This window comes from Podarcis liolepis (assembly GCF_965112155.1).
Source record: "Podarcis liolepis genome assembly, chromosome: 5".
NCBI lineage: Eukaryota > Metazoa > Chordata > Lepidosauria > Squamata > Lacertidae > Podarcis > Podarcis liolepis.
The window spans coordinates 23847578-23873415 of record NC_139556.1 but is presented as its reverse complement, the minus strand read 5'-3'; the positions used below and the strand labels follow the sequence as shown (position 1 = coordinate 23873415).

Sequence of the window (25838 nt, the reverse complement as noted above, 5' to 3'; positions counted from 1 at the left end):
GCCTGAGAACGGGCGTAGTGCTTCGTTCCCAATTGGTGCGTATCTTTTGCCTTCCTGCTGAAATCCAGTAACTGTTCATGCCACAAATAACATTTTGGGGTTGTGTGGTTGGCATCCTGGTTTTGTTGCAAGAGTTGCCCTCCTGAGGGCAATAAAAGCAGCAACACGGGGGAAGCGTGACAGAACAATGAAGCAGAATTATATGTGGACGGTGGTGTAAATCTACTGCTATCATGATATTATTGCACCAGTGACATGTTTAAGAACAACGCTGCAAGAAGACACTTCTCTGGAAGAGCCCTGAGACTTCAAAAGCAGTTCTTGCTTCAAGCAGGTTTCTAAAGAGATATGCAATTACGAAGCCTGCCCTTGCCAGAATGCTCATTTGGGCATTGCAAATGCTTCACCCCTCTACACTTTATTATAATGAAAACTAAAAATAAGTTACTCTTGTAGAAAACGCCCTTTGCCCAGAGGGCTAATCGAGATGTGAGCAAGGAGATCCATTTTCAGAAGGTGCTGGGGTTTTGAATTTTTTTTTCCTAAAGCTGTAGTAGCAGCCAGGGATACCGGCTGTTTTATTATATAACAAAAGTGTCTCTCACTAAATAAATGAACTATGAAAAATACTAGGTGTACCTTTCCCTCTTTGTTTTGTAACACAGAAAAACTCTAATAAAAAACAGCACATTAGGAATTTTAACGCCTCCTTCCCAGCTCTGCTATCCAAACACAATTCCCTCCCACAAGGTTGCAATTATTATTTTTTTAAAACCCTCCAATGAAATCTTTAATTGAAATCATTTTTTCAAAAAAAGAAACATTCGAGAAAGCCTGATGACAGATCTCAAAGATCACAGGTAGTATGACACTTGGCCCAGCGAGGGAAAAGTTCTACAGGACTGGGAGCCATGATGAAATAAGGGCTGGTTAGCAAGGTGACTTTAAAAAGCTACAAAACAAAAACCAATTGGGACTCCGGTAATTGTTTCGAATGTAGTTTTTATTAGCTTTCCGTCATCAATCCTGCATTCAGATATCCAGATACACCTAGCAGTTTTGTTCTAACTGGAAACTGTCTTGGCTAGATCTTTGGATTTCAGACCAAGCCCGTCATTAATCCAGTAAGAGAAACACAGAAGGAATATCTGGAGCCAACAGTAGTACTAAACAGCTGCTATAATGGAACATTGTGTTTGCTATCTAGGAACAAGTTAGAGATATAGTTAAGAGTTTCCACCCAGACTTTGTAGCTTTTTTGTAAGTAAGAAAGGGCCATCTATAGCTCTAGTTATGCTCTGAAGGTGGTGGTTGGATCTTCTCAACAGCTTCAAGGACAGCATCAAGGCTTACTTTGTCTCCAAATTCCTTCTCACGATGCTCCAGGAGAATGCCCTAAAATAAAAGGGAAAATGTGGGTCAGGTACGCACTTCCTTTGTACAAAACTATGTTTGAGGCACTTAAACTTCTGCAAATCCTCTAAGCTCCCTATTTCTGTGCAAGTGAAGTACCGTTGGATTTGGGCAGCGTAAGCTCTTCCCCCACACGGGTGCAAAATTGAGAAAATCCCTAATTGAGAAGATCCATTTCTGGAACAGGACCAGGGTGGTGGTGGTGTCCTGCCCCCCTTCCCCAATAAATCCTGGCAACGCCCATGCCTCATTTACCACATCCCTTACTTACTTAATCCTGCCATATCCTTAAAAAAAAGAAATGCAATACCACACCTGATCCCCCCAGTTAGGATTTCAGTATTCTGCATTTCGTTACCTTAGTAAGACTAACTTTTTCGCTCCCTGGCCTTTTGGGAAGGGAGTCAGCTGCCAGAATCAAGGCCTGGGCTTTCAATAAGATGAATACCTCTTTGCATCTTTCCCAGATGAGGAAATCAAAAAAGTGGTGCCCTCCTCTGTGAAGGATGCTGAATGTTCAATGGAGCCATAGTTCTGCCTCAACGCAGGAGACCAGACAAGAGAGAGCAGTGGTCTCCAAGACCCTACGAGAGGTTGAAAACTGCAGAACATGGAACTAAAGGATGCATGGGAACAGCTTTGCACTCGCTCATTTACACACAGACATACACACAGATACCTGCTTCCCAGGACCAATAACGAAAACTCCTCCTAGGACAAAGCCTTCTCCTGCCAAGTTCCCAGTATAGCCATGCTTCCAAGCGTTGAAGAAATGCCTCCAGACGCTGCAGCGAAACATGCCCAAAAAGGTCATCTTTCTTTTCTTAGGCCCATAGAAACGTCTCTGTAGAAAGGGATTAGAAACAGTGAGTCAAAACAGAGAGAGTGTGTGTTCTTCCTCGAGAAACACAACGCTTCCTGATCCGGAGCAAAACAAAAGGTAAACAAGGTTCAGACTACCACCAATGGGACTTTGTGTACATTCTCATTCTGCAGGAGTGCACGGAAAGTAGGCTGCTTGCATGCTATATACATTTAAAGCACATCGCTCCCTACAAAGAATCCTGGGAGCTGTAGTTTAAGGGTGCTGGAGATTGTACCTCTGAGGGGTAAACTACAGTTCCCAGCATTCTTTGGGGGCAAGGTACTTTATATGTATGGTGTGTGCATAGCCACAGAGCGTGGTAAAAAGGTAAAGGTAAAGGACCCCTGACAGTTAAGTCCAGTCGTGAACAACTCTGGGGTTGCGCCGCTCATCTCGCTTTACTGGCAGAGGGAGCCGACGTTTGTCCACAGACAGTTTTTCCGGGACATGTGGCCAGCATGACTAAGCCGCTTCTGGCGAAACTAGAGCAGCGCACGGAAACTCTGTTTACCTTCCCGCCGGAGCAGTACTTATTTATCTACTTGCACTTTGACATGCTTTCAAACTGCCAGGTTGGCAGGAGCCGGGACCGAGCAACGGAAGCTCACGCTGTCACTGGGATTCAAACTGCCAACCTTCCAACCGGCAAGCCCTAGGCTCAGTGGTTTACACCACAGCGCCACCCGCGTCCCTACAGAGCGTGGTACTGGGTGCAAAAACTAAGCTTCCTCAGAATCTTGGCTCTCATGCCAAAATAACCTTCTAGCCCTTATAGCTACAAATATATGCTTGAAATGCTTTAGCTGAGATTCCTGCGTTGCAGAAGGTTGACCTAGATGACCCTTGGGCCCCTTCCAACTCTATGATTCTTTGAAAGTACTTAGGTGATGGCTGCTGCAATTTCAGGAGCTGGAAGAGCCATAAGGTCTCTAATGGCTGTGGGGAGCAGGGCTGGCCCAAGACATTTTGGCACCTAAAGCAAGCCACAAAATGGCGCCTCCCTACCACTACGGGAGAATGGGTGAGCAGGGATCTACGTCAGGAACAAGATGGGAATTAAGATGTACATCAGGGACAAGGGTGAGAGGAGACCAGCAGCGCCTCCTACTGGCCAAGAGGCCATTGTAGAGGCAGCATTAGGGTGAGGCTGCCTAGGAAATCCAGCCTCCAAGGAGCTGCCACTGCAAAAGCAGCAGGCATCACATTCCTTGGAGGCAGGATCAGCTCCCTCTGTGGATCCTGCTGCCTGAGGCGATCACCTCACCTTGTCTCATGGGTGGGCCAGCCCTGGGGCGAGGGCTTTGAATGATTTAGAGAAGTTGCTGAAACCAGGTTCTCTTGGTTGAGCAGAATTTGGGTTTCCTAGCTGCGGAATTGTAATGTTTTTAGCACCCCCTCCTGAGTAAAGAGTTGCTCCCCCTCCCTACCTTTTCATTCATTTCTTTCTCGCCTGCCTCCCCCCTTCCCCCCTCATCTGCATCCTGATTCATGTGCTGTTTGCAGCGCAACCTCACCATTAAAAAAGGATGTGCTTTTATTCTGCCCTGAACATTTTTAAAACAGCTTACTCCCCCCCTTAGTTTACCATTCGTAAACATAGTCAAATGCCATCACAGTATCTGTTCTTACTGGTGAACCACACGCAACTGATTTGTTACCAACTTTCTTTTTATTTTTGGCATCTGCTAAAAGATGGGGTGCCTAATAAGACACACAGCCCAATTATGTGGGGAATAAATAGATGTCCTAATCTTTCCATTTATCTATGCATGCTAATGGGGAAATCATGCAAAGACAGGCCAGTGCTTCAGAGCTAACCTGTTTTCTGCCTATGTATATTTATGATATATAAATAGAAAAGCAAAAGCCAATTAGCCTCTTAAGTAGCAGCTTTGCTAAGATAATCTTCACGCCACCAACTTCCCCCCAGACCCCCTAGTTGCAAGAGAAGAGGCATAGCCACATCTCTTAGCACAGTGGCTCTGCTGGAGGGATCTGTGTGCTCCGAAATTTTAGTAAGTGGGATCATGGACCAACATGAGCAGCTTTCATTTCTGAAGGTGGTCAAAAACCTATGTGGGAGTGTATTCTCGCTGTGTGCCCCTGCAAAGAAGACAGCCTCTCTTGCCTTTGTAGGTCGTTGGGGAGCCATCACCCAAGTTATGGGCATTTTTTTAAAAAGCCCAAATCACTATGCAATGCAAATGGCATTCCAAATGCAAATTTGCATTACAAAAAGTCTTGTGTTTCACATTTGCAAATGATCACACCTTCAGCCAAGCAGCACAGGAGGGGCTCAATGGTAAATTGTGGAGTTTTCCCACACATATCTTTGAGCCACCTGTGAACCTTTTGCCAATAAAGGATCGTACAGTGGTACCTCGGGTTAAGTACTTAATTCGTTCCGGAAGTCCGTTCTTAACCTGAAACTGTGCTTAACCTGAAGAACCACTTTAGCTAATGGGGCCTCCTGCTGCTGCCGCACCACCAGAGCACGATTACTGTTCTCACCCTGAAGCAAAGTTCTTAACCCGAGGTAATATTTCTGGGTTAGCAGAGTCTGTAACCTGAAGCGTATGTAACCTGAAGCGTATGTAACCCGAGGTACCACTGTATAAGCTTTTTGGCCAGTGCAAACTTAATGACTGCTTCACAAACCAGTTTAAGCAAGAATAGCCTTAAGCCTCATACCTGAAAACACATTTAGACAGAGTGGCTCAAAACTTCTAACATAATCTATGAGACAGATGAACAACCCAAGTACAAATCACCAATTGCATCTACCTGTGCATCCAGAAATATTTCCCCCTTGAAATATGGCTGAAATTGTTCCACCTCGGTCCCAATGTTCTCCTTCACAACAGCATACAGGGGAACGCCCAGCTGGTCAAGCTGGGGCTTCAGAGAGGACAGCTGAGCAGCTTCCTTACGAATGAGAGAAGAGATAAGTTATGTGGCTGCAGCCTACAACCATCCCTATGTAGCGACAACCCTCATACTGCTCTTATCAAACATGCCCTGAAATGAAGCCTGTGGGAATGTATGTTAAGATGGCATCACATTGGGAGGGGATTTTAGAAGTGCTAATGCTCTGTGGCCTATCTAAGGAACAGGCAGAGCCTGCTGCATGGTGGAGTTGCAACTGTGGACCTCCTAGCGGAACGCCACTGGATTCTTTCTTTTCCATCTTTAGACAGCTAGAACACTTTCAACTGTGCTCTGCTACCGCTTTTCACATTTTAATTCCATCATTTGTTGCAGATTTTAGCACTGTCGCCTTCTTTCAATTTCTTGTGGTTTTGCGGTTTAGTTGGCTGGACACAGTCCGGGTATGCAACCTAAAAATATTTAAAATAAGTAACAGTGCAATCCTAACCATGTACTGGTGAATTCAAAGGGGCTTCTTCCTAGGGTTAGGCTTGCAGGATTAATTAAAAGAACATTTTAATTAATACCTTGTTTTAAATTGTTGTCTCTCTCTGTGTATATGCTTTATTATTGTAATCATCTTATTATTGTAATAATCTAATTAACATAACTGGGAGGAAAATCAGGCTTTCCTTGTGTAAATCTAAAGCCAAGCAAGACGCAAAGGTCAAAACACATGTTGTAACCTAAGGAAACCTAAGCTCAAAATTAATGGTAAGTTTAGCCGCTGAAGGATCTCTCCACCACATCTCCACACTGCCAGGCGTCCAACACAGAACAATAGGAGGAAGGTAGACATAGGAAGAGGACTTGAGTATGAAAGAGAAAACGCAAACAGGGGTGGACCTGTAATATTCCTACCACAGCTCATCTGAATGGAAGATTGGGAAAAGGAGATTGACCAAAAAAATATATATATATCAAGAAGCAAATATGATAACTCAGTTGGTACAGCATGAGACTCTTAATCTCTGGGTTGTGAGTTCAAGCCCCACTTGGGCACGAGATTCCTGCACTGCAGGGGGTTGGACTAGATGTCCCTCGTGGTCCCTTTGATTCTGTGAAACTCTTTAACGTAGTACCAAAAAATTGGCAACATGGAAAATATACTAGTCCCTTATCTCTGTATCCATGCAGCCCACAAGCGTCTTGAAATAGCAAGGTTAAACCCCATCATTTGCTCTCTAGAAAGAAACCACAAGGAAAACACGCTACCTCTCTGCACAAAAATCATCCAGGCCGCCGCACTGCCATGATGACGGCACCATGCTTCCTCCACAGTTCCTCTGCTTTGAATGCTCTTGGCTCTGCTGAGGGACAAACAATAGCACATGTCATTATGGTCCTTGTTGCCTCTTGTTCACTTCGGCAGCCGTGTGAGATGGACTATCTTCTCAGCTTTTTTCAATATTATTTATGGGGCTTTCAAGTGTTAAGCTGAATGATATAGTCGAAGCCACCATGCCACGGGCTCACAAACTGTGCGTGGCAAGTACATCCTCACTGAGTTGGGCTGGGGCCTTTCAGTGAACACATTTTCTTTCAGAAACAGGGGAGCAAGTGGGATCTGTAACCAAGTGTTGCAGAGTGAAGTGCTTCTGTTCAAGATTCCAAATATTCTATCTTCAACTCCTGCCACTCATTTCTGCCAAACAGTCAGCATTCTGTGTGCATTGATCATATTCGGTCCTCCCTGGGTTGTTTCTGCAGTTCCCAGAGGGCTACCCCCTCAAAAAAAATATTTTTTGTACTTCTGCAAACAAGCCCATTGATTATGTTCCACTTGTGAACATGTGGTGCCATTTTAACCATATAAGCCAGTGGTTTTGAACCAGTGTGCCGTGGCACCATGGGGTGCCTTGAATGATGGTCAGGGGTGCTGCACTGGCCTCTGTCCCTCTTTCCTTCCCTCCCTCCTCTGATACCCTCTGGCATCTCTGCCTCCCAAAGCCTTGCACGGCTGTTTGTTGCAGCAGCCCTGGCTATAAGCTCCATAGAGAAATGCTGTCCAGGGACAGCAGCAGCTGCTGCCCAGAGGATTCCCAAGAAGAGGGGAGAGGAGAGGGGGCTGAGGGAACACTCCACAAGGGAGGGTGTTCGAAAATGGGTGAGAGGCTGCCAGCTCTGCAGGCACGGGGTGACACAACTGGGCTCCTGAGCCTTACAGGGGTGCCACAGAAAGAATGTAGTTGGTTAAAGGAGCCATAGACTCAGAAAGGTTGAAAACCTCTGATATACGCAGTTCAGTGCCTGCTGGAAACAAAGGGAAATGTGGTAAAATCTATGCCACATATTAGAAGGCTGCAGTTCCGATTCCACAAAAGCAGAAATGCTGCTCATGGGTCTTTTTCCCATGCCTGGAAATCAAGGTTCTTTCCCGCAAGAGGCTTTCCAAAGTATTAACCAACTGCTTTTTTCAGAACGCTGGGTTCTCAGCCCACAGAGGACCCTACCACACATAAGCCTTACCTCCTCCCAGAGTCTTCAGATCTGCCGACCCGAGAAAATCCAAGGAAGCCTTTTCTGCTTTAGTCAGAAACAAATCTGTATTGGCAAGGATTATCCCTGTCACAGCAGCCCCAATGGCTCCGAGGCCAATGGTCCACATCGCCATGGAGAAATAGCCCAGGTCAAGCTCCGAACACATGTCTGAAAAACAAAAAAACAAAGAAAAAGGTATCCATTACTCCACTAGCTGACAAGGTTTCAAGACAAAACAATCCTACAAAACCAATTTCACCTAGAGACCTGATGGGATTATTTTGTTTGCAAGGTACTGGCTTGATATTCAAAGAGTTCCCAACTTGGACCATTATGAATTCTCCATGAAACCATCACTGAGAGATACAGAATCTGTTTCAGTGTATCTGAAGAAGTGTGCATGCACACGAAAGCTCATACCAAGAACTAACTTAGTTGGTCTTTAAGGTGCTACTGGAAGGAATTTTTTTATTTTGACAGAATTGAGAGACAATGAGAGACACAGAATTGAACGGCACGTCGGTAGGAGAAGGTTGCGGGGGGCGGTCTGGTTTGTCCATCGATTAGCCAAGAACCCCCAAGTGTAAATTGCAAACTGTTTTTTCTACCGAAACAGGGGAGTCAGCAAGCAATCTTGCTTTTCAGTAGGCAGTGGTTGCCACTTTCAAAGAGTAAAATTCCAATCCTCACGGGCTCCAATGATACTTCAAAGGGTGTGGGCAATGTCCGCTGGAATCTCGGAAGGGAGGCAGAAGAAGATATCCACTAATTGACGGCGTGCCTTACATAGCTCATGCTCGCCACTGTCTGTGATAAGCTAGCTTTTGCAACCTGTCATGCTATAGGCCCTTGATTTGGACTGCCTGGACACCAACTTAAGTGCCCCCCCTTTTTAAAAAACCAAATTTAAGGGCATACATTCACCCCTGCATTCTGGATTTTTAGATTACATACCATTTAAGTAGATCTCCTTTAGCTATATAACTCCTTGTGAGGGATGTGTTCTAAAAGGGAGCAGATAAATACATTCCCTTTTCCAGGGTTTTTGCAGGGTTTCTCCAAAGAAGAGGGATTCTCAAGGGACTCAGAGGGAGCAGTTGGGGGAAATGGTAGATTCTCAGTTATAGAATCAGAGACTTGGAAGGGACCTTGAGGATCATCTAGTCCAACACACAGCTGTCCCATATGGGAATCTAACCTGCAACCCTGGCATTATAAGCACCACACTCTAACCAACTGAGCTATCCAGTTCATGGGCAACATTTTTTTTCTTATTTAAAATATTTCTGGGTCACTTTGTTCATGGCACAATGAAAGGCACATTTTTTATTTAAAAAAACACACAGGATCTACAGGCTTTTTCTTTGTTTTACAAAAAATTATATACCACTTGATTGTAACAAAACCTCTAAAGCAGTTTACAAGACTTTTTAAAAATTATCAATCAAAACAGTTTTTAAAAGCAAATACTGTAGTGAAAACTTTTCAAAAGCAAGTAAAACCAGAGGTAATCTAAAAAGAGATTAAAATATGTCAACATCTATATATCTGGGATAGGCTTGCCTAAACAAAAATGTTTTATTTGCTTAGTTCACACAAGCGCATTGCATCATGGAAGAGCGAACCATGTGCATAATAAAAAGGCTAGCTGCACACTGATCTTTCCTCAGTCACAGTGATATCATTAGTGAAATCTTGGGAAAACATTTGTGCAATAAATACTGATTCATTACTCACACATTGCATACAACCAGGAATGTGCCAATCTACGTTCCCTCTAACCTAGAACACAGTTTCAAAGAGACAGAACTGAGTCAGAATCCCCCCCACATCCGACCTTGGAGGCTGCGGAGATCTTATTTGTACAATATTCCAAACAAGCCATCGCAGCATATAGCAAAAGTAATGTTTTGAAGCAGGGATTCTACTTGGACTTAGCCACTGTGAACTCCGAATCTGTTAGCTCTGCCGGCATATGGCTGGAGATGCTACGATTTTGGTTAAAAAATGAAAAGGGACAAGGCAGTAGGGCTCACTCATAAGTTGGAATGGCAGATGGAAAGGAGAGAAGACTGCCATATTTTTTAAGGGGACATTTGATACATGATATAAGCAAATCCATTCCCATCATATAGGACTGCAGCACTCTGGAACAGAACAAGAGGGATGGGATGTGCCAATTCTAGTGTTTTAATTTGTGTGGCATAGACCTGAAGTCCCCCAAGGAAAGAACTGTAAGGAAAGCATAAAATAAAATAAAATAAAATAAAATAATAAATAAAAATAAAATAAAATAAAATAAAATACCAAGTTGACCACATTGGTTCCCAGGGCGATCAAACAATATTTATTTTATTTCATAAAATGTACACACCACTCGATTGTAAAGGGGGGGACGGACCCTCGAAGCAGTTTAGGTTTAGAAAGAAGATAAAACAATAAAATTATCACTAAAAAAATTATCACCGTTATTTAAAACATTCAGAAGGTTAGAACCGCAATGGAATAGACTAAAGCAAATTAAAACTCATACAATAACACAGTGATTGGGACATTGGTGGACATCAAGGCAGGTCAAGACGTGAAACATGGGTCAGCAACTGACAACCTCTGAATCAAAACAGGCCATTTAAGACTTTCAGTTGGCCCCTTACTAACCAAACCAGAGATGGAGATAGAAGAAAAAGTGGTACTTTGCTGGCAAGACACCTGTGGGTGGGATGATGGTGGTAGAGAAGAGGTTTGTCCCACGGCCCACCATTTCCCTCTGTACCTGCACCTCTGCCCCACCAGGATGGTAGAGAGAAAAAAACAGGAGAGCAGATAATGGGGTTTCTGTGGGGTTCAACATATTTAAAGAGCATTGTCTTGGGTTATACAAATCACTGTTCAATCCCAGAGTTTTCTCTGAAGACTTTAATCCTAGCAACCAGAACAGATATTCCCAACAGCATTTCAAGTTAACCGGTTGGTTTTTGTTTTCTTCCCTAAAAAAATAAATAAATCATAGTAATCTATTCATCACACATCAGTGAGTATCAGCGGTGGCGATGGGGTGAGAGGGTAGGAGACCAATACCCAGATGTCATATATCTGCGTATTTACTACTGTTCTGACAGTAGTATTGATTCTAACTTAACTGCTATTATTAAACACCACCAGCCAATGCTGTGGACAAAGGAGGAGGGTTTAAGTGGCTTAACCGCTGTAAAATCTGTAGCTCGGATTGGCACTTGGAAAACATTTCGCAATGTAGGATTTAAGAGCTTGTGCCTGGAGCCAGTTCCTGGAAACCTGTTAAAAGGATGTTGAGAAGCAGAGCTGAGACAGACCTCAGCCAGGTGGCTATGAAGAAAAACCCCTAGCCAAGGAGTAGATGACAGTGCCCTCCTGCTGTTGTGGAGTACAACTCCTGCAAATCCCAACCAGCATGACCAATGGTTAGGGACAGTGTTCGAAACTCCCACTGTTCTGGGCGCATTTTGCGGCAGGGAATTTCATTAGCACGAGCAGTTTCGAGCTCAGGGCACAGTGCTGCGCCTAAGATTTCAGATTGAAACTGCAGAGTGGGAGGAAAGGAGGACCTTTTTCTGCCTCCCTGCTTCTAGCTGCTCTCTGAAGACTGGAGAAGAGACCCTGTTAAGAATATCAGGGGGGGGGGGCGGGGAGGGAAAGGACCAGACCATGTGAAAAATGAACATAGTATTTTAGCTGCGGTTCATTCATTTTCAGCTTTGTATTCTTCTTATAAAAAAGGGGGCCTAGACATTCCGTTGTTGCGCCCGTAACCTAGGTTTAAGTTGCCATTTAGCTCCTAGCTTTCCTATCTCAGTTTCTAACACTGGTTAGGGATGACGGGAGTTGTAGTCCAACAACAACTATGTCCGCTGATGCAGAGTTTAGTCAGAGCAGTCAGTTGAATAAACCGTCTGACCCTGTATAATATGGCAGCCACACAATAAATCTGTGATTGGGTGCCACACAAATACTGAAAATAAGATAGCATTATTATTGTTTAAAAATCTGTCATTCCCATCATGTTCCCAAATTTTAGTGCAATTGCACTCACATTTGCTTCAACTGGAGTCTACTTTTAAACTTGTCCCACTTTTAAGGGCCAAACTAGACAAAATGGCGGAAGTCCTGTAATTGCATCTCCCACTTTAAAACTTTTAAAAAGCAAATGCAACCATGGAAATGCCCTGATTCAGAGTCCGCTTGAATATGTTGCCTTGGGGTATGGGGATTAAGCCTTCCCAATGCCATTTCTCTTATCCAACCCTCGCCCCTCAAGCTTGTGGGGCATAGCATGCAGATAGTCATAGAACTTCAAACATGAAAATAGGGTTAGGGACCTCCAGATCTGAACTGCTACATCAACATAAAGCAGCTTTTGTGTTTGCCCTATTCCCTTTCTTTTAATCCATTTTAGCTGTTTCACAATTGTATTTTTACACTGTTGCAACTCACCTCAGGGTGAAAGATGGATAAGAAATCACAGAATTGTAGATTTGGAAGGCTCATCTACTCTAACCCCCTGAAATGAACCCACAACCCTCAGGTTAAAAGTCTCACGCTCTCCTAATTGATTTTATTTCTTTTTAAAAACTTCTCATGAATAAGTCATGAGTGAAGTAAACAAAAGGGCACGAGCAGCTCGAACAACCACACAAATACCACACAACCATAAACCTATAATCCAAGTGCCCTCAGGACGCTGCTAAACTACGACTCCCAGCACCACTGGCCCCTGCAATATATACAATCATATTGTGTTTTTTATCATGTTGGTGCCATTTGGGCTCCTCATACCACAGATACACAATTTTTCATCCTGCCTGGCCACCACATTCATTATAGCGTGACTGAAAACAATGCCCTGCTAAGCCTGGAACAAAACATATATAATATCTGCACACACAACAAGTGGATGTGAGAGTTTTGAAACACAACAGAACCATCTACTCCTCCTTGCAGAGAATGCACAAAGCATGAAGCAATGCAGATCTGAATGCAGATATTATATCTGTTTGGACTCTGAAAATGTGCAAGGGTTAAGAAATGAACGCACTTACCAGTGCCCGCAACAGTTAGTAAGCCGGCAGGTACGCACAGACTTGACACCCGGGCGAAAGGAAGCCAAGAGCCATCTAGCCTGGCAGAAGGGCAGATACGATGTGAAAAGGCTCCTGCGAGCAAGATGCTTTTGACTCACCCTCCTCAGTAGTGTGGGCAGGACCAGGCGCGCTGCCAGCCTGAGAAACCTTGGCGTCAGCCTGAGCACATCACTCCAGAAGCCATTACACAAGACAGATCATGTCGAAATCTAGGGCTGGCTCATGACAAAGTATTGTGCCAGGGATACGATTCCTTGCAAGTTGTTTGGAAGAAGTGGTCTCGATCGTGTGATCCTGGTGTGGCAAAGAAAAATGCCACACAAATTACAATAAGCCCACAGAAATTACTTGGCAGTGGAAACCACTACTAGCCTGGCCTGACCGCGTGCAGTTCTTTTAGACGTTTGTGGCTTGAAAGGAGAATTAAGAAGGCGCTTTCGCGGAGCTTCTCTGCCTCACTGCCCAGAACTGATTCTTAGGCAACCTAAGAACAAACCCTATTTACTGATTTGCAGGTTTTGTTCGGCAAATTGGGGCGAGTGAGCTCAAGCCGGCTAAAGGTGCAGGGTCACCCCAAGCCTTGTGAAAAATGTAAGTACAAAATCTAACACAGTCATATTACTAAAAGCAATGAAACGGATTCAAGAGAGGGCTTATCCATGCCTTTGTTTGGCCCGCCCCTCCCCCCCCAAGAAAACCCAATCTTTAGCTCTGAATTGGAACAAACGGCAATTGGATTTTCCAGAGGGAAGCGGTGGGGCAAAACTGCTTGAACCCGTGCTTAGAAAACATGGGACATGCGGGAAATGACTCAGCTTTCTAGGCCCAGGACAAGCAGAAGTGTAGATGAGCCCAGAGTATTGAGATCATAGAATTGTAGAGTTGGAAGGGACCACAAGGGTCATCTAGTCCAACCCCCTGCAATGCAGGGATCTTTTACCCAACATGGGGCACGAACCCATGACCCTTAGATTAAGAATCTTGCTCTACCAACTGAGACAACTCCCAGGAACCAGTCAGCCAACAGATCCTTAAATATCAGTTGAATTACCTAAAAATTAGTATATGGACACTTTGAGAGGGAAGAGAAGTGAATTTCCCTCGGAAAGGTACCTCAGTCATTACAGCCGGTGCCAAAAAGTCCCTTTTCTCCTCTCCCACACCAGCTACCAGTATATTGTACAAACAGTTCACATATACGTCATAAGAGAACTTGGGCCTGTTGCAGGAAATGCTGGCAGAAGTTGGCAACTCTTATTGCTGAATTTCAGCAAGGTACTTCTTATTTTGCTCATCGTAATGCCCATCTGTCAAGGTGCTTCCCAGCCGAAGGAATGCATACAGCAGATAGTTAAGTATTTATTGTCAAAAAAATAACACTCACGGTTTGCTTCTACAGCTCTGGGTAGCTACGCGCAGCAATCTAGCAGCTAGGCAGCTATTCCCATCTCTGCACTTTATGGAGTAGTTGCAGCAACAAGGGACCACTCCCCCTCCACCAGTTGATGCACCTTCCCCCAGTAGCCAGAGACTATGCCTATGTGTGGAAACTGCCTCTGCCCCTCTCTTTTCAATCCCTTCTTGGTTTTGGAGACAGTTGTGCAGGAGAGGTTTGGTAAGCACCTGACCTGCCTCTTAGTCCCCTTCTTCCAACCCACCCTCCAGCTCTGAATCTTCCCCTGCTTCTTCTTCTTTTTTTAAAAAAAACCAAACTTTATTCAAAACATCAAAGTTATACATTAAAATGCATTAAAAGACTGAGCTTGTAAAATATGTACAGGATAGCAAGGAAGGAGTTGGGATGCTAATCTGGAAAAGGATGTCTTTCATGTCTATTTTTGGTATTTTTCAAGCAGCATTTGCAAACATCTTACACCATAGGATGGACAAAATAAAAAATTCCTTCCAGTAGCACCTTAAAGACCAACTAAGTTAGTTCTTGGTATGAGCTTTCGTGTGCATGCACACTTCTTCAGCTCATACCAAGAACTAACTTAGTTGGTCTTTAAGGTGCTACTGGAAGGAATTTTTTATTTTGACTATGGCAGACCAACACGGCTACCTATCTACTACTGGAACCATAGGATGGAGTAAGACTCCTGGGCAGCTTGTTTGGTTGCTACTTTAATGCTACAGGTTCTCATCGTAAATCTTTGCGCTGAAACCAATTCTCCTTGGCAGTCTGGCTCTTTTGTTCTGAAACCTGACTTAAAGAGAAAATCTGAGAGTCTGAAGCACTTCCATCAACATTCTGCATTTGTACAGGATTTGTAGCTGAATAATTCCCCGTTGCAGACCAGGGACTGTAAGTGCTTGATGCCATGAAGAAGTTATCAGATGATGGTGGAGGCTGCCTCACCATCTCCGCACCGTAATATGGAACTGGGCAGTTGCTCGCCTGGGAAGTCTCACAAAGCCCAGTTCCACAAAAAGCAGCTTGCTGGTAATAAGCAGGGTTCAATTCCAGGGAGCTCTGCTGTTGCGGGGCAGAGAGATGCTCTCCTGGTTGCGTGTTGTTGAGAGGTGGATCTTCCCCTGCTTCTGCTTCTTGCCTCTTGGCTGATGGAGGTCCCTACCACTGCTCTCCTCTCCAGAGCCAGACTCCAGCCAACCTTTCCCCTCGGTGCACACACATCAGAGACCTGTCAGTCCCTGACACAATTGTGGTGAGGGGTAAAGATCTATGCCTTGGCACTCAGTGCGTATCCGCAGAGCACTAAAAAGCCTTATGAAGCTACTTGCTTCCCTGTTTTCAAATACTTCACACAACTCCCACCATCACGGACCCATTGGCCGTACGGGCTGGACCTGATAGAAGCAACAGTGCAGTCCACACTTTTCCCGTCCCTGCCTGCTCATCGGGTATTCTGCCAAAACAGTATTTCTGAAATACTGAGATCAACCTTGTGAAACGACACCCACTGAAGAGATACCAGGTCAGTATCGCCACCTTGGAAATGTTTACGCTGGCTGACAAAAGCATTTTGACCATATCTGATCAATCACTATCTCAAATCAGCTTGCTTACTGGGCAGACTTCCTTCTACCTTCTCTCCTGTGAGCTGAGAGTTCTGAAATATATTGTGGGATAGCCCCCTTAAGAGCCACACTCGATGGGAGAGTCTCTCCCCTCCCACCCTGGCGCCCATTTAAAAAAACAAAAACAACGAAGACTTGGAAGATTAATCAGAAGAAGAGCAGAGGTGGGCTGCTTACCCTTCCCTCCCACCTTTCATAAGCTGTGTTTCTCCCTGTGTGGGGAAATGCAGGCTATCCAAATCTTTTCCTTCAAGGGAAACAGCTATGAGGAGTGATTTTTAGCAGGAAGCTGCCTACCTTATAGTGTCAGACTGCTGACCTATCTTATTAAGTATTAATAAAAAAATTCCTTCCAGTAGCACCTTAAAGACCAACTAAGTTAGTTCTTGGTATGAGCTTTCGTGTGCATGCACACTTCTTCAGATACACTGAAACAGAAGTTGCCAGATCCTTCTATATAGTGAGAAAGTGGGGAGGGGTATTACTCAGAAGGGTGGTGGGAGTAATATGGTGCAGAGATGGTGAGTAATACCCCTCCCCACCTTCTCACTATATAGAAGGATCTGGCAACTTCTGTTTCAGTGTATCTGAAGAAGTGTGCTTGCACACGAAAGCTCATACCAAGAACTAACTTAGTTGGTCTTTAAGGTGCTACTGGAAGGAATTTTTTTATTTTGACTATGGCAGACCAACACGGCTACCTATCTGTAACTTATTAAGTATTGTTATGAATCTGCAAGTGTAAGACACACTGGACTCAAGTAGTGTTAGAATTTAATTAAGGTTGGGATGCAAGATCCCATGTGTATTAAAGAACCCTCTGTAATCAGCATGTGTGAGGTGTTAACGAACCTAGGTATCCTAAATTGTATCTCAGACACTCCCTTTAATCCTAGGCAGGCAGGTGTAAAAAGCTATTTCCTCAGAGGTAATAATACCCTGGGTGTGGATCGGAGCATCAAAAAACAATGTGTAAAAATGCAGATGAGTGGGGCTCCTCTTTCTGTGTTACAAAAGACCAAGGCTTAGATTAGCATGGGTAGAAAAAGAGGGGTTTTACCATTTCTGGGGAAAGGCAAGCTGCAAAACAAGGATGATGCTACGTTTGGAAGAACCTGGTGCCGCTGCCGCTACTGCTACTACTACTACTACCACCATTACCAACAACAACAACAACAATAGTATTTATACCCTTCCCCATCTAGACACACGCACACACACAGTGGTACCTTGGTTCTCGAACGTAGTCCATTCCAGAAGTCCGTTCGACTTCCGAAACATTCAAAACCCAAGGCACGGCTTTCCAATTGGTGCAGACGCCCCGGAAACAATAGCCGACAGTTGCATCGGACGCTCGGCTTCCAAAAAACGTTCGAAAACCGGAACACTTACTTCCTGATTTTTGGTGTTTGGGAGCTGAAATGTTCAAGTACCAAAGCATTTGAGAACCAAGATTCAGTAGTGCCCCGCAAGACGAATGCCTCGCAAGACGGAAAACTCGCTAGACGAAAGAGTTTTCCGTTTTGGAGGTGCTTCGCAAAACAAATTTCCTATGGGCTTGCTTCGCAAGACGAAAATGTCTTGCGAGTTCCTGCTGGTTTTTTTCCCTTCCCCCCTCCTTTTTCTAAGCCGCTAAGCCGCTTATCAGCTGATCCAATCAGCAGATAAGCCGCTAAAAGCGCTAATCCGTTAATGGGCTTGCTTCGCAAGACAAAAAAACCGCTAGACGAAGAGAATCACAGAACGGATTCTTTTCGTCTTGCGAGGCACCACTGTTCCTCCCTCCCTCCCTCTCTCTCTCTGTGTATGCATACACACACATAGATATGAGCATCACTTCCCAAGTTTATAAATATATATATATAAAACACACAACCTAAGCTACACAAACACACACAATATATCATAAAGATGCCCCGGTCTCCACTGTGTCCCATTCCCAAAAGGAAACACAGAACCTGGGTGAGTGCATGAGTCTAGCGCACTACTTGGTGGAGATTGGGGTGGCATAGTATTACCTACTATGTTGACCAGCAGTAGTTCTCTAAGATTTCAGGCAGAAATTGAACCTGGGACCTTCTGCACTCAAAGCAGATGTTCTACCACCGAGCGACAACCCTTCCCTTTAAGGAGAGAGAGAGAGAGAGAAAGTATAGCGGGGGGGACGGACGTTAAGTAGCCCCTCCCTGTCATCACTCCCAGCTGGGAAAAACTAGCCTTCTCCTTAAGCTATTTCCCCATGAAATGCTCGGATCCAGCAAATGCTGCCCCACACAACATATCTGAATGTGTAGTCCAGCTCTCCACTGTGGGATGTGGCAAGTGATCGTGACAGGTTTCGCTGAGATAAAGAACAGAGGCAAAAATAGAATGCTCTCTCCTCAGCTGCAACTTGCTTTCCTCGTTCGAAGTTCCTGCAGGGTCTGTGTCTCCAGAAAATGTGATCCGGCAAGAAAAAGCCATAGCAAGTTTAACCTGTTTAAGCAAGGTCCTTAAATTTCAAGGATGAACACCGCATTTAAAGCAACAGCTTTAGCTGTGGCATAGGGGCGGGAATTTTATCGGGCACATCTTTTTAACACTGTCGCACAACACAAACTTTCCTGCTGAAGTTCTCCGTTCTAAACAATTACCAGAACCCTGTTCCTCTGGCAGTGTTTATGTCAGCACATTGTGGGGGGGGGGTATGTGCATGGGCACAGGCACAGAAGTATATAGGCAAACCCACCCCACAATTCTGAAATCTATACAGTGGTTACATAGTGAAGGAATTCAGGAAACGGCCAATGGCCCATCTTAGTGCAGTATCCTGTTCTTGCAGTAGCCAACCAGATACCTGTGGGAACTTCCAATGCCCACATTTTCTAGGTGTGCAATGCTGATCTAGAGTTGATTAATGGTAGCTTCAACTGAGCTGAAAGCCAGGGATATTGCAGTAATTATGCAATCCCTTTATAGTGCATGGCAATGTGGTCACCACTCATTTGCATGCATTAAATACCTAGGTTTCTGTTTCTGTACTCAACTCAGATAGCATCTGTTTGCTTAATAAAAACAACTGTGTCCCAGTTTTAGGGATGTTTGGACTGCCATCACAAGTGAGGAGGGTCTATCTTAAAAGCCCTATCGGACGCAGGTGGCACTGTGGTCTAAACCACTGAGCCTAGGGCTTGCTGATCGGAAGGTCGACGGTTCAAATCCCCACGACGGGGGCAGTTGCTCGGTCCCAGCTCCTGCCAACTTAGCAGTTCGAAAGCATGTCAAAGTGCAAGTAGATAAATAGGCGTTGCTCCAGCGGGAAGGTAAATGGTGTTTCCGTGCACTGCTCTGCTTTCGCCAGAAGCGGCTTAGTCATGCTGGCCACATGACCCAGAAGCTGTACGCTGGCTCCCTCGGCCAGTAAAGTGAGATGAGCGCTGCAACCCCAGAGTTGGTCACGACTGGACCTAATGGTCAGAGGTCCCTTTACCTTTACATGGCTAGAGATGTAAAATGTCCATAAATTTGGAAGCTAGGGGTGGGATGACTTCCCCTCCCCCAGGGTTTCCAGGAGAGGAAAATAAAAATATATGCAATACTTTCTTATCAAACCTAAACTTATTTCACTGTTTTTACAACATATAAGGCATCATTATTAACATACAGAATGGTACTATGTTGCATTTTTATGAAATTTGACAGAGCAATTCCATGCATGTTTTACTCACAAGCAAGACGTACTTGGTTTAGTGGACTTTGCTCCCAGATAAATGCATGCAGTTTCAAATGTATTCATGCCTTAGTTCTGTTCAAGCAAAATTGTGAATATACCCAGTGCTGGAGAAAGATCCTCAAACTACTGCACTCCATGCTACCAAAGGGCATGCTATCTTGTTTCTTCCTGTTTCTCAGATGGCAAAATTTAAGAGTTGAAAAGGAAAGCACCATCAACCAGAGGAAGGCAGAAGCAGCAATTCACAAGCATGCTTCTCTCACGACCATGATAGAACCCCAGATGCAGAAATGCATCTTGCATTTGGGTGTCCACACTATTCATAAGTCCTATAGAGTTTTATATGAAAGACAATCTGCATTCTACACAATCTGGGTGTGTAAAACCCTGTACTAAAAAGGATTTAACTCATTCTAACAAAGCAAGTATTTCATAGGCGATCCCCCTTCTCCCGTCCCGTTTCCCCCAAAGTTTCCAAACAAAACATGGGATGGAAGAAGGGAGGGTGGATCTGGTTTCTCTCCCCACCACCAGGCACAAGTCAGCAAGATGATGTCAGAAGAGGCCAAAACCTTTTGACAAAGGTATTCATTAAACACTCCTAAGTGTAATAGCCATAGGATAAGAGGAGTAGTCTTGTGGATCAGGAAATGGTTAAGAGACAGGAAGGGAAGACTAGGAATTAATGCCTCATTCTCCCATTAGAGGTGTGCAGAAAGTGGAGTCCTTTGAGGATCAGTATTTGGACTTTTTAACTTGTGTATGAGTTACTTAGTTTTAGGGATGAACAGTGGGGTAGCCAAGTTTGCTGAGGATGTTATATTGTTGAAATATACTCGGAGTCGAGAATAGATTTCATGTTCTTTATTCAGCTCATAGTGGTGAGGAGGAAGGAAAGTTTTCCCAAAGTATCTGCTTTATATACATTATTACACAATGGGCTGCACGTGATTGGCTAATTCTGCTCCTGGAGGCCAATCAGGTTGTGGGTTCACTTCCATCTGGAGCTGGATTGGGTGGCTCCTGCAGACCAATCATACTGCTGCATTGTTCTAGGACCAATCAGACTGCTGCATTCTGAATCCTATTGTTCTAGGACCAATCAGACTGCTGCATTTTGGATCCTATTGTTCTAGGACCAATCAGACTGCTGCATTTTGGATCCTATTCAACTCAGTACATAACAATTGTTAAAACAAAAAGGGTTTCCAAGAGCTCCAAAACTTTCTGATCAATCTGGGCAAGTGGGCAGTAAAAATGGCAGATGGAATTCAATGTAAACAAGTGTAAAGCGATGCACATCAAGGCAGGGGGAAAATCACCAAGGGCCCCTCAGTATCACCCACACTCTTTTGCTAAACCACTCCCCAAGGTTGCTGGAAGAGTGTGATGTGATAATCTCTGAACTCCTTGGGAGACAAACCGTTTTCACAGATTGCTCTCTTGGAGCTTATGGTGGCCCCGACCAGTCACTAACCAGATCTGCACCTCTTTTGCTTCCACAGCGGTACAGTGGTGGGGTGTATGGGATGTTAGAGAAGGGGGTATTACCTCTGGTGAGGGACACGTCATGCTCCTTCTGCAGTAGTTTGTCTACCTTGGTCCACATCCTACATCCAATTCTCACCTGTGGCCCCTAGAAGCTGTCTGCATGTGACAGTGGCGGCACCCTGGGAATGGCTTCGACTGGCTGGCAAAATGAGGGGAGGGTGGTTGGTGGGTCTCAAACCCTCAGTGAGTTAGGGACTTCCTCTGCATCCAGAGACAGGCTCTGGCGGATTGAATGGATGAGACCATTTCTGCACATACTGTGGAGGGAAGTGAGGGGCAGATGGGACTCGTCCACCTGGGAAGGTGGCCTATCTAGGAGAAGGAAAACTCTGATCCTAAACCTCCACTGCCTTGCGGGACATCTTTGGGAGAAGATAAGGCTAAGGAGTAAACCCTACCTCAGGCATGTCCAAAGTCCATTTAGGGGGCCTAATCTGGCCCACCGGTTGGTTTAATCCAGCCCCTGTGGCAGTTTATTTCCTGGGATAAAATCCTTTAAAAAACCCCTCAATAATTTCAATCCTAAAAGAAGCTCAACGTCAATCCAAAAAAAAGGTCAAATCTTTGGCTGGCCCCCACGGCCCTTCACTTCATCAAACCTGGCCCTCTTTGAAAAACATTTGGACACCCCTGCCCTACATAAATCTGGAGTGGAGTCCCTAAAGACAGTTGGATACCACTTTGTACGCCTCCTTCTGTCAACTCCTGCAACCAAGCTGGTGCCAAACGTATTCCTCTGCTTTCCTTTGGACCACATCTGTGAGGCCAAGAGAGGGGTCTTGTCATCTGGGCAGCCTAGGAACTCCATACATGCTGCCTAGGCTTGCACCCAGGGAGGTCGATTCCATGTTCCTAATGCAGCGGTTTGACTTCACTCCTGGAGGCGCACTCTTTTGACTCTTCAGACAAGACAGATGCCAACAAGGGTAGAGGGGTGGGTGTTCCCAGACCATTCACTGCACCCAACAGATGTGGATTACTCAGTAAGAGAGAATGCAGATGTAAGCTCTTTCACTCCTTTTGCCTTTGATCAGCCTTGCCCAGAACAATTAAGCAGCTCTTTTAATCATTAATATCTCATTTCTCTTGGATGAGTCAGTCCCGATCGCTATACATTCAAAGGCATATGCCACTCCATTCAGCTCAGAGTCTGTTGCCCCCACACTCCCTGCAGCAACGTCTATGAACTGCAAAGCCAGGAGGAGATCTGGCAAACCCCTAACGATCAAAGGGCAAATCCAAAGGCACTTTTGTGCACACTCACCATTTGGCAGCAAAACAATCCACTTCGGGAGCCCCACCAATGCAGTGGCATTTAAATGTTATATTTATAGCTTATAAAGTGAAGCCCTGCCTGGTTTGCAAATCAACCTGGAGCTATAAGGAGGGGCAGAGCATACAGAAGGCCTCAGGTCTCTCATTAGAGGAAGCAAGGCAGCTGGATTGGGAAAGACTTTACCTGGGGTCTTGAAGAGCAAATGCCAGGCAGCATCACTGAATACAGTGGACGCTCAGGTTGTGAATGTGATCCGTGTGGGAGGCACGTTTGCAACCCGCAGCGCCGCGTGGGTCGCGATTCGGTGCTTCTGCGCAAAGCACGATTTAGCGCTTCTGCACATGCGCAAGCACCGAAACCCGGAAGTAACCCGTTCCGGTACTTCCAGGTTCGGTGCGGTGCGCAACCCGAAAACGCGCAACCTGAAGTGTCTGTAACCCGAGGTATGGCTGTATATGAATCTGTAATGTGACTCAGTATAAGAGGGGGGGAGCGACATTTGATCTGGCCTGTGGCCTGGATGCTCATCTCCTCTGCCTCACAAACCATGGACCATGTTTAACAGGTGAGCAGGGCCATGGGAGAGACCTCTAGTGCTTAATAATAATAATAATAATAATAAAAATACCATCCTTCATCCAAAGATCACGGGGCAGTTTGCAGCATAACGCTACCAAATGAAAGCACAAAATACCTATCATAATAAGAACAAAACCAAAAACCAATAACCCCCTCCCACAAACCTCACTAGTGAAGTACTGTGGACCTCATTTTTCAAAAACCAAGCCATGGACCCCCTACTTTTGAAAATTTGCCATGTTAAATCAAGATGGCAGACTGAAACTTTCAAAACTGCAGTTGTGGGATGACTTCCTGAGCAAAGCCCAACACTTACTGCGGGCATATATTATAATAATAATATAATAATTTATTATTCGTACGCCATCCATCTGGCTGGGTTTCCCCAGCCATTCTGGGCAGCTTGCAACAAAGATTAAAAATACATTAAAATGTCGCACATTAAAAACTTCCCTAAACATATATATATGCCCCCAATCCTGTGGATTTTGTTTTGAGGAAAAATATTACACAAATGGCAAACCAGTTTCCAGAAGCTTTCAGCTATGCTGGCAGGTCTTAATCCCAGGTAAATGGTTGGAGCCCAAAGATGCTGTTCTTGATGTATAAGATACGAAGTTAATACTCACTTTAAAGTGAGGATTATTTCAAAACAAAGCTCAAGTGTTTGATTAATGTAAAGGGTTATTTCTAAATACGCCATCTGTTACGCAATGGGTTTGCACGGCCTCCCCACAGGATTCAGGTCACAAAAGATTTACTCAATTCCCAGCTCTGTTCTCCTTACGTTCAAAGCGAAATACATACCAACTCAAGCGAACGTGTGTTTAAAACTAGGGAGGCGAGAGTAAATCAACACAGCTATCTAATCATTTCAGCTGCAATATCTGCCTTTTAAATAGGGCTGCCAACCTTTCGATCCACCACTGTAACAGTTTTAATACTGCCTTAATGTGCAGGCATCAGTGTGGTAATGTTTATCTTTGAAGTGGGGGGAAGGACACCTGACAATTTATGCACATCAAACTGCTTTGAAAGACAGGAGAGTAAGCCAGGCTAGGTATTTTCTGGTCAGCTGGCAACCTTCTTAAAATAGGCTGCTTCTTTATTGAACCTCACAAATCAAAGGTTGAAATGGCGCCTGAAATCCAAGCCACAAGTCCGATAAAATGGAATATTTGGATAAACTCTACTTAACTCCTCATAAGGAACATATTTATTTACATTCATTGAGGAATATTCAAACGACAAATAAAACAGCAAAACAAACAAACAAACAAAAAACCCTAAACTATTTATACATTCTAGGCTATCCAGTGAAGAAATTACCTATAACAGTAAACAGCGTCTCCTCAGACTTCACAGACAGTAATAATCTTTCAGAATATGTTTTTTTAAAAAATATATCTGAAAGCCATGACATTCATTTTCTCAAGAGTCAATACCACTGCAAGATTTCACCTAAACATTTGGAGAAGCTTCTTTAGGTTCAGAAGTGGGACAGAGTTCATCATGGTGCTTTGCTGGAGATCTTTAAGTGATGGCTGGATGGTCATGTTTTAGGGGAAGCTTTTAGTTGCAAGATTCCCAGACTGGCAAGGATCAGAGGGTCTATCTGCCCCCTTCCAGCTCTATAAAGTCTGTTGATTCTAGTACAACTTCCTAGAGCCAATATGGTAAATACTGCTCCTCTTACTTTGTAGTTAGAAATATAGAATCACAAAGTTGGAACACCCAGTGGTCATCTAGTCCAACCCCCTGCAATGCAGGAATTTCAACACGGAGTCCCCCATCCAATTTGAAACCATATTGAACCCTGCTTAACTTTGCAAATATGCTAGCAGCTGTACTGCTGCACCATAAGTAAAGTGTCATTTTTTTAGGACCCTACCTTTTCATTTTTATGGTTGTAAGTTGCTTTTAATATAGTGCTTTACTGCTGTAACCCGCCCTGGGTTAAGGATGAAGGATCATCAATCATTCGATAATAATTTCAGCAGAACTTCCAAATTGGGGCACTTAACCTGGGGAGGGGGCAACAAGATTATATCTAACTAGATTAACATATAATTACACTGCAACGAGATGGGGGGCAGAGGCAATTATAAATGCTTTAAAGAGAGAGAGAGAAAAGTTGTGCCTTTAAATGAGGCGAACCTTTCTTGGTAAATTTCCTGCATCCTCTCCCCTACTCTGGAGCACTCCCAGCGGCTTCATTCAGCCAGATGGGAGGAAACCCTCCACCGACAAGCCACTCGGCTTCCAGGCAGCCCTGGCTAGGCTTTTCCAAGGGACACCGCAGAGTGGATCCCGCTCGCCCCGCCCCCGATGGAATATTATTTCTTCTCTGGCTGCGCTTTTTCTAGCGACAACCAAGCGTAGATTTCCCCCTTTCTTTTGGCTGCAGAGAATATTGTTCTTATACCATCCCTGCCTGCGTTTTTTTCAAGGATCAACCGAGAGTGGATTTCCCTCTTTTTATTCTTTGGCTGCTGGGAATATTGTTATTATTCCCTGCCTACCTAGTTTTTTTTTCCAAGGGTCAACCGAGAGTGGATTTCCCCCTTTTCCTTTCTTTTTTGGCTGCTGGGAATATTGTTATTATTCCCTGTCTGCCTGCGTTTTTTTCAAGGAACAACCGAGCGTGGATTTCCCTTGATCTGCAGCAGGGAATATTGCTGTTTTATTCCCTCCCACGGCCGGGCTAGGGCAAGGACCGAGGGATACTCACACCACAGAAGCTCCTGCAGAGAGATGCTCCTGCGGGCTCAGCGCCTCCCCTGCTGCAACTGCTGCCGCTGATCAGGCGCCTCCCCCGCTACCTGCAAGCGACGCCAAGGTCTTTGCTTTGTTGCAACCTTCGAGCCTGGGAGCGGG

General features: G+C 44.7%; 1 protein-coding gene across 10 annotated transcripts; it reads right to left on the bottom strand.

The window, feature by feature from the left end:
• Nucleotides 1-985: 985 nt before the first annotated feature.
• On the bottom strand, nt 986-25838 carry PRXL2A (peroxiredoxin like 2A). 10 transcript variants are annotated; one of them, XM_083502893.1, is made up of 7 exons: nt 25693-25800; nt 23011-23052; nt 7676-7855; nt 6422-6513; nt 5063-5203; nt 2093-2257; nt 986-1395 (listed from the first exon to the last, which is right to left on the bottom strand). In XM_083502893.1, exons 2-7 carry the CDS (start codon nt 23018-23020, stop codon nt 1288-1290), a joined length of 696 nt encoding a protein of 231 aa, XP_083359019.1. In that variant the 5' UTR covers nt 23021-23052; nt 25693-25800; the 3' UTR covers nt 986-1287. The 10 variants fall into 10 exon arrangements, with proteins under 10 accessions (XP_083359019.1, XP_083359017.1, XP_083359018.1 ...); XM_083502891.1 differs by having other exon boundaries at nt 6422-6516; nt 25693-25795; XM_083502892.1 differs by having other exon boundaries at nt 6422-6516; nt 23011-25483; nt 25578-25791.